The sequence below is a fragment of the Pungitius pungitius genome, chromosome 13, assembly GCF_949316345.1.
Source record: "Pungitius pungitius chromosome 13, fPunPun2.1, whole genome shotgun sequence".
NCBI classification, from domain to species: Eukaryota; Metazoa; Chordata; class Actinopteri; order Perciformes; family Gasterosteidae; genus Pungitius; species Pungitius pungitius.
In genome coordinates, this window is record NC_084912.1 from 3,127,615 (window position 1) to 3,137,075 (window position 9,461).

A 9,461-nucleotide genomic window follows, 5' to 3' on the forward strand; every position below is an offset into this window, starting at 1 on the left:
ATGGGGTTGGTCCAAGAATTCACATCAACGTGCGTGATCGGGTGTAATTTTAAAAAAGAAAAAAATTAAACCGTAAGATAACAAACAACTAAATAAAAAATAACCTCACGGGTGCAATTTGCCAGTAACCATAGCAACGCAGTCGAAGAGTAAATCAAAGTCAGCACGGCTAGATCCAAAGGATCTCCGAATATTTTATGCTGTGGTTGATTCAGCATTTACTTCTTTCGTCGACTCTATCGTTATTTAAATTGGTGTTCATTGGTGCATGTTTTAAAGCGGATGCAGACAAATCCATAACATACATTTCCCAGGTGACTTCACACTTCACCTCAGTGCACCTTTACGTCAGTTGGACATAAATCGGAGAGAGTTAACGTGACATATAACAATAACAACGATGTCTGCGCCACGAAACCGCTCGTCGTTGATAATAGAAGACGGATGTTCAACGCGGGGCATTTTGATTTCTGAGAGCGATGAAAGGTTTTTCCGATCCCTGGATGAATTCATCGAACAAGAGACACGGTTCCTGCGGAGTTCCGGAGAGGAACCGGACGGCCTCCGGTTCTCCATCTACCGCTGCGTCTTCAATAAGGTATTTAACGTTACCGGACCTTGGCTGTGTGGTATTCATTTGACTTTACTAAGTTACCACCCCTAACTTTACCTCCAGCTAGTTTAAATCGATACACTTTGAAATCAGCCCGTCTTTGCAACCATTGATTATTAAAAATGCATTTTTAGTATATTTTTCAAATATGAACTTTACTTTTTCAGAATATTTTTTACATCAGGGTTTTGCCAAAGTAAAACTTCTTGCAGTGGACCAGTGTTTGCTGCACAGTGAAAATACTTTTAGTGCAATACACTGTATACTTCTACTCTACTAACGTACATCTTAGAAGGACTTGTTGTACTTTTTATTGCACTAATCTTCTTTTAGATTCAGATGATTTATTTCAAATATAATACACTAATAGTTTATGATGTATTATTATAGGTTAAGCCATCCAGCACTGTATATTATCTTTTTACCAGCCGCAGCATTAAAGTGATGAACACATGATGCATTGTCCAATTTGAAATGAACCTACTCTCAAACGGACCCTTCTGCATACTGCATACTTTCTTATCATGGTTTTACTTAATTGATCACATCTGTGATGACGGTCTCGTTTCCTACAGGTGATTGGACGAGCGACGGCCTACAAGAGACTTCTTCTGACCATAAAGGGCGAGTATGACGACGTCATCGGGGCGCTGCAGAGGAGGAGGGACGAGGCCGAGGCGGCTCAGAGAACTTTGGCGGCCTCCGTGTCACGCACCAAGTCCCTGATGAGGTGCCAGAGACGAGCCGCCCACCTCAGGGAGAGGTGTGTGCTATTTTATCCACTTCTCATTTATTCAGAAGGATGTGTGAGGGATTCAAACTTTAGTTAGAGGCCCTTAAACTCGTAATTCAGCTTCTTACTCCGAAAATAACTTTTGGTTGTTTAAAAAGAGATATTTTGCCATTTATAATTTCCTGTTGGTGAGGATTGGGAGACTAAATTATTTCATTCATAGCAAAACATCACGTCTGATAAAAGAGCAGCATTTAATAAAATAAAATAATTATTGTTTCATTTATTTCAATCCTGGGCTTTTTTGGGAGGAGCTATATTTAATACATTATCAATTAGGAGATAAACCTTTAGCGTGAATGATAATGATGTTTGAAAATCCAGTTTGTGTGAGGGATTGTTTTAATGTTTTAAACAAAACTTGCCCCCCCCCTTTCTGACTGCGATCCTCTCTTTGAACCAGAATCTGTGTAATTCAGAAGGAAACAGCAGAACTTCGAGAGGAGATGAAGAGACAGAAATCATCTCAAGAGCAGAGCACATGGATACCTGGTACCACTGATCCTAATCTTCAGGCTAAAGTGTATTAATATGATCAGTGTAACTTCAGGATTTTTATTTTGAAAGATTACTTGTTCTACTGTGATAACTTCATTTATTCACCTCTATATTTGTAGGGCAGTCGAGGTGGTTTATGCTCCATGAAGTGGTTTGAAAACAAAAAAGACACCGTAGTTGTCAATGTCCACATTCAATTATGTAAATATTGTTTTCTACGGTAAATCTTGACCTGATTATTAATTGGGCCGATTCAAGCTTTTTTTTTTTTTTAGTGGAATGCTTCTGGCTCGAAAGAAAATCCAACAACCACAAAGAAACGCAAACCAAATGACAAAGATAAACACAAATGACTGCTAGGAGACCATTAGATCTCTCCGTTTGTACACAATGCATCTCGTCTCCGGTCAAACCACCAGGTCTGACTGTGGCCCAATCAGCGGACCCGGAGGCTCTGGACGGACAGCTGAGGCGCCTGGAGTCCCAGAGGGCCGCTCTACTGGACGGGAAGGGTCACCGCGTCTCCCTGGAGGTCAAAGCCGAGCTGGACGCCGAGCTGCAGGGACTCGAGGACCGCAGAGACCAGCTGAGCACCAAGAACAACCAGCTCAAAGTCCTGTAAGAGCCCAGAAAAGTGTCTCCAGTGTCACACATTCAGACCTGCCGAGGCAGCAGAATCGAGTGCTCACGCCGCTCTCGCCGTCCGTCTGCAGATACAAGCGTCTGACGTTAGTGTCCGACCGTCTGTCCAGCCGGGGGGGCGAGAATCAGCAGGTTCCTCTGGAGGAGCTCTTGGGTTCCACGCTGGAGGACATCAGGCAGAGCAGCGGTGAGACAGTGCTTCTAATTATTTACGGGTTTAATATGACGGTAGAAATGTTCACCACAAATTGTTGTTCCTGCTTCATTTGATGATCCATAAAGTTACAGCTTCCGGTGTAATTTTTTCTTCTTTTTAAGAGTTATATGTGAACAAAACCTGTCTTGATAGTCCAGCATATCACCATGAAGGGTATTTAACGCCGAGGCCTAAAAGGGAGGTGTCCTCTTTATTCTTCCCATGAGTCCTGCAGTGACGGAGGAAGAAGGCCGCTTCATCGACGCCAACTTGTTCGAGCACGAAGAGCCGACCGGAGTCGACGAGTCCAAACTCCTGGAGGAGTACCTGAACAGGTGACGCGTCCGCGGACACGTCCCGCTCAGATCCTCTGGACTCTGAATGACCTCCCCCTTCTCCTCCCCAGGTTCATTGAGCTCTTTGATTCGGCTCAGTACGAGGAGGCCGCTCTCCTCGCCGCTCGCTCCCCTCGAGGAGTGCTGAGGAACCTCGACGTCATGGAGATGTTTGAAGGTGGGAAACGGACATCTTAGCAGGAGATGGGGAAGTGGTGCCATGTGTTTACTTACTGCTTTTTTCCCTTTATTTCGCTGCCAATAGAACAGAACGCCCTCCACACCTCCGTGAGGACAACGAGACAAAGTGCGTCCCTGTTTGTTGGTTGATGTTTGTCACCCGTCTCCCTCCCAGGTGTGAAGGGGCCCCCCGGCTGCGTCGCCCCTCTCTTCCTCTTCCTCCAGGCCCTGCTGGTGACCCTCCCTGCCGGCGAGAAGCTTCCGGCGGCTCTCTCCCTGCAGCTCGTCCACAGTTCCCTGCGGCAGGGCGCCACGCGGCTCATCACCCACGCCGTCAACTACGACAGGTAAAAAAAACCCACGTTTCTTTGTTGATCGGCCTCTGCTGCGCGGCTCTTGACCGCCTTCATCCCGGCAGACTGACCCTCTGTGAGGATCTGGGCGACGCCCTGACGGAGCACGCTCAGAGGAGCCCCGCCGTGGCCGACGTGTGTCTGGCGTTGGCCACCACCGTCTACGCGGCCTGCGGGCCGGACAGGAAGACCGCGCTGACCCTCTGCAGGAGGGGCTTCATCCACGGCGCCGCAGAGTTCATCGATCACAGCCAGGACCTCACAGCTGGTGTGTGTGTGTGTGTGTGTGTGTGATGACACTTATCGTGAGGACAATTTGGCCAGTTGTGAACAGACAATGGGTGTGTCTTGGGTTGGCACTGGGTTGGAAAACAAATTCAAGATCCATGATGAAGCAACAATGGCCCCTCACATGCAAGGAAAACATTATCAACACCTCATTTAGAAATGTTCATCTTCAAAAAAGGGTCCTCACTAATATTAAGCTCATTCAGTAATCAAAGGATCTCTCTGTCTCTCTCTTTCTCTCTCTCCCAGAGGACTGCATGTGGGTTCTGCGCCGCTCGCCCAGCCTCTGCCTCCTCCAGCTGTTGACAAGACCCCGGCAGGGCCGGGCGGCCATCTTGTCGATGGGCGCGGCCTGTTGCACTCTGCTGGCCGACCCTCGGCAGCGGCAGCTCGCTCTGCAGCTCCTGGACAGCTTCGTCAGCGGAGGGCGAGGTAAACGCAGGCTGCCAGCAGGCGCAGAGCTAACGGCGACACAGGCGCAGGTCCGACGCGGCCCTCTCCCAGTGTCCCAGTGCTCCCAACAAAGACTGCCTTTGACACGAGACCTCCTATTTCAAACACACCCGGGGACAGATTTCAGTCAGGAATCCACACACAAGCACAAACATGCAAACGCAATTCATAAAGCCTTCCACGGCATTCAGTGGAAGTTCATAGCGCACATTTTAAATGTGTCAAAGACCACATGTGTGTCCTGTGCCACAATTAACAAGTAGCACGTTGTTTCCGTGCATGAAAACATAAGTGATTTAGCTAGATTTCATCCCTAATCATTGTCAGTAGTCTGATCTATTTTGTTTGTATTGAGAGTATGCGCTTACCACAAAAAGATTTACAAAGTCGTTGTAACTAAACAGTGGTTTGTCGTTGTATTGATGAAGATCTATCCACAATCTGATCACAAGCAACGCCACACCTGACCTGAAGTGACCTGTGTCTCGGTCCTCTCAGGGGGTTTGGAGGAGGTGATCCTGCAGGACAGCAGCTCTTCAGCGGACGATTGGGCTGTCGTGACGTCTCTGTGCACTGAGCTGAACCGGGCTGACCTGAGCCAGGCCGTTCGATCCATTCTGCTGGACCAGAGTGGCACCGGAGTTCTGAGCCCGGACCCGGAGGGAGCCCGGCTCATGGAGCACGTCTTCCTGTGAGAACCGAGCCTGGAAGGCAGAAGAATCACAGACGGCCAAAAGATGATGCCGGCTATAAAAGTCAGCCAATGACAAGGTTCTATGTACAGTCTATATTTAACTAAACTAAAGTAATTTCCTTCATCACGGTCATGTGATCTCCTAATCTAGGAGACCTTTGACCTTCGATCTTCGCTTGGTTTCTGTGAGATGACTCAGGTAAAAATCCAAGGTAATGGCGTCTGACGGCCAGCAGGAGGCGAACAGACTCACAAAGGGAGATTAAAGTGGCCTTTAAGCTCTCACAGACAGAGGGGGAGCAGCATTATCTCAGTTTAATTATATACACTGGTCAATTTTCCTAGTGTTTGTACAAACGACCTTGAAAGCAGAGGTGAAACAAGGAAATATTTAATCATATGGGGAATCATAATTGGGAAAGAAGTGATGACTGCCATGAAAGTGAAATAATTCATGGGCACTCTAAAATTCCAACCAAATCTACCTCCATTATGACATAAAAATGTCCAAATAACATTGTAAAATTACAAAACCAAAAATGTATTGTTACGGGTTGGTGTTTCATCTATTGATTTGAGTGAGGCAAGAGGTGAAAGGTCAACTATACCTGTAGACCTCCTCCGCCTCTCTCTGGTGTCAGAGGACCGTAAAACACCTTTGACTTTGGCCGTGAGGTGGTGCAACAGCCACGATCACCCTTTATTCTCATAACTAGAACAAACATTTAACCCTTGATCTCAGCAACACAACCCGTTTATCTCTAATCTGAACCAATATGTCCCTCATCACAATTGCAGCGGGTCGCGAGTCCTCACAAGTCCAACTAACCTGACAACACGCACCGTTTAGCCGGTCAGACAGAGGAGGCCTTGTGTCGCCCGCAGGCCTCGGTCTGTGAATGAAGCTCCACACAGACTGAGATAACACACTCCCACTGGTCTGTAAACTGAGGCCGACTGTCCTCGAGGTCCAGTTTCCAATATTTTCCAATACAAAGAGGTGTGTTTCAAAGAGGAGAAAGATTTTCAAAAGGAATGTGTACATGAAGAGCAGAAGAAGGACGAGAGATGCAAAGATTTAGTGCTGACTCACAACTGCTTGGCTCCATTTACAACACATTGATCCCCTGCTGTGTGTGTGTGTGTGTGTGTGTGTGTGTGTGTGGCACAATGACACAGCTTCTTTGATTTTCAAACCCCTCCTTCCTTCCCTCTTGGATGAAAAAGGATACGCTCCCAACCGTGTGTGTTAATGTTACATCTTTGTGATGAGCTGAAGGATGAAATGTTCCTCTAAATAGTCCCACTTCTATCAGTAAATAAACTCGCATCATCTGGAAAATGCTGTCACAAAGCTGTTTTCCAGGGTTTATGAAAAGTAGATTTATTGTTTTCTTAATTTGTGGTTATTTGAACCTTCCTACAAATGTACTCATTAATTAGGCTACACTCATCATCATCATCATCATCATCATCATCATCATCATCATCATCATCATGCCTCAACACACCTCTGAAATATTTCCCAACAATCGACTCTACAGTATTATACAGTATTTTTCACCAAAAACCACACCTTTAATCTATGGAAATATGAACCGAAATCAACTCACACAACTGATTCACATTCATGATGTAATTCTCTCCATCAGGATATTATGTGTGTGTTTTACTCGGGGATCAGTAGAAAATAGTGTAAAATGCTGTGTAATCCCCCCCCCTCCCCCACCCCCCCTCCTTATCTCTGTCTCCCAGTGAGTGGAGCTGAGCTGTTTGTTTGTTCTCCTGTTGGTGAGGACATCTGTTTTGAAATTACAGAAAGAAGAAGAGCACAAAATAGAAACCCAGGTTGGGAAAATTATGAATTCTAACAAACGTGTAAATGTGAGAACAGAATGACCGTTATAAAACATAACAATGAACGGATGCTTTCTGGTTATTTGTCTTCACAGCTTGTTTTTTCAATTGCTGACGTTGTGTCCAGCAGTATACTGTATAACTCAGCAATGAACAAACAGCACATGTACAAATCTGCGCGCTGTACAGCATCAACATTTATTTGTGTCACCTACACTGTGGTCTCGCTGGCGTCTGTTAACTTCCACTGAAACACACTGTAAACAATCCAAACCTGTTGCCCGGCAACCGAGCAGCTGCCATCATCCCCAGCCTCCCTGCTAGATGACTAAAGATAACTTTGTGTGTCAGCGGCACGCAACAACTGGGTCAACACACACACACACACACATGTACAAATTCACCATTTATGTGTTCTCATTTACATAAAGTGTAGTTACTTAGGTTACTTAAGCAGCCTTTTCTACTTCTAATGCACTACATCTGAGACCAGAATACTTACCTTTTACTTTTCTCTATTGATTATATTAGTGAAACCAGCTGCAACTTTAAGTAAAAATCCTTTTACAGAGGTAACCTTTGAATGAAGTATTCACTCCCCCGTTTTGACTTAAAAACCGATGGAGCAGCTCAGAGAATGAGATGTGCCGACGTACAAAGGAGCGACTGCGGGGAGGACCTCGGCTGATCAGAGGGTCACAAGGTGCGTTGACCGGGGAGTTGACATCACGTGCAGTGACTCACCGCCGAGCCTCTGCGTCCTCCGGTCTGCTGACTGGAGAACAGTCTGCTGCGACCCGGAGGCAACGAGCCCCTTCAAGGCCGGAGGAGACAAAGAGGGCCCGACTTTGGATTTTATTTTCAGGATTCATCAAATGTTTCAAAATACCGATTGATGCTCAACTAAAGTGAACTTGTTAGCAGACAGCTGCTTTCCAGAGCAACATGATCATTCATCATTGGCCCTTTTGTTTGTAAGTTCCACTTAAATAATGTTTAATACTCAGACTTACTCATGGAGGACATGAAACCTCAAACCCTGGGCCATAAAAAACGTCTTATCCTTCAGTCTCTCTGATCTAGTTTTGGATTCTGTCACGTGTTTCTCTTTCTGAGAAAGAATAATTCCCTTCTTGCCACCCCTTGAGTTTCTTCATGGTTGAGTCGGGTCGACCCGTGACTCCCCAAACGGTTTGCCCTTTATTACTCACTATTTCACTTTGAACTTCTTTGTTTCCATAAACATAAGTTTGTTCCTGTGATTCGACCCGAAATCATCTGTTCCTACAAAGGAAATCTACAGAGATCTCTACAGAGATTTGTAACTATTTACAAAGAAGGCTAAATATGCTCGTCCTCACCATCAGATTGACCTTCTATCCGCTGATGACGGCCATGGAAGGTCACTGAAAGTGCCAAATTTCCCCAAAACATAAACCAGAAGATCCATTGAGATGTAAAACCGACTTGTCTTCTTCCCAACCAACAACGTGTCACAATACGTCCCATTGGCGTGAGAGATTTAGTCCAAATAAACTACAGTGTGTGTGTGTAATAAAGAGACATGCCCCCCCCCCCCCCCCCCCCCCGAGCAACAGTGAAGCTCATTCATGGTAGTTTCTAGACAATGATGGAGATCTCTGGCAATGAGCAAATGTAAGTAAGGCTTTAATACGCAGGTGTTGGTAGTACATTCAGTATTGGTTCGAGTCTGTGCCTGAAGAAACATGTTGAATAAAGTCTGAAGGAGTTGTAAATACTTTACTCACATGTTATATATAGGACCCGGCCTGTCATCAGTATGTGGTGAAACACTATACCAGAAGATCCATATATCTTAGTTGAGGTGACCCGCTGCTTCTCTACAGCTTCATGCTTCCCCCGCAGAAAAAAAATAATTCTCAATTAACTGTCTTTAGTGGGCGACATTCTACGACACCTAATGAATGAATGGGAACCCTATTTGGTACAGACGTCATGGTCATTGCTACCTGGATACTTTAAGTGTTCATATTGTTAGTAATAATTTTGAGGTAAGATTTTTACTTTTACTGGAACACTTTGAGATTACGCCACTGCTAAAGTAAAACTTCTGAATAGTTCTGTTCAGCTACTGCTCGTCTTTGTGTGACACGTGGTGGCTGCACAGAGGCAGGAGGAGGGTTAAAAAAGAGAGAACTATTTTTAGGTACTTAGTTACTGCCTTTCAATTTTAACATAGAGGAGGACAATATTGTACCTCGTTGATTTGACATTAGGTGTCACGTTTTTATCTGATTACTTGTTGATTGCGATGCTTTTGTTGTTCTATGGTATTGCTCATTTTAATCACTAAAATGCATTTAAAAGTAATATAAATGTCCGAAAAGCATGAGTCGTACATTTACTAGACTTCTTCCTCCAAAGTACAGTATAAAAGGTTTTATATGAACCACAATATGAACCACGGGGGGGGGAGTAAGTTAGTTGAAATAAGTTATGCAATAAGCGCAGTTATGTCAGAGAACAGATGAACTTACTGCTCCTTAAATGTCGAGAGGAGGTTTCCCGTAACACCTC

The 9,461-nt window shown here is 45.1% G+C and overlaps 1 protein-coding gene across 1 annotated transcript; it reads left to right on the top strand.

The window, feature by feature from the left end:
* The first annotated feature begins 11 nt into the window (after positions 1–11).
* LOC119214218 (clathrin heavy chain linker domain-containing protein 1-like) lies at positions 12–6,774 on the top strand. The gene is made up of 11 exons (XM_037465837.2): positions 12–598; positions 1,189–1,376; positions 1,810–1,898; positions 2,324–2,522; positions 2,618–2,733; positions 2,978–3,077; positions 3,149–3,255; positions 3,433–3,604; positions 3,676–3,878; positions 4,148–4,330; positions 4,850–6,774. The coding sequence occupies exons 1-11, from the start codon at positions 401–403 to the stop codon at positions 5,044–5,046; spliced, it is 1,752 nt and encodes a 583-aa protein (XP_037321734.2). The 5' UTR covers positions 12–400; the 3' UTR covers positions 5,047–6,774.
* The last annotated feature ends 2,687 nt before the right edge of the window (positions 6,775–9,461 follow it).

Coding starts and splice junctions, on each gene's coding strand:
- LOC119214218 (XM_037465837.2), top strand. CDS start 401: ATGTCTGCGCCACGAAACCGCTCGTCGTTGATAATAGAAGACGGATGT. Junction 2,734..2,977: donor GGACATCAGGCAGAGCAGCG/GTGAGACAGTGC, acceptor TGAGTCCTGCAG/TGACGGAGGAAGAAGGCCGC. Junction 4,331..4,849: donor CTTCGTCAGCGGAGGGCGAG/GTAAACGCAGGC, acceptor CGGTCCTCTCAG/GGGGTTTGGAGGAGGTGATC.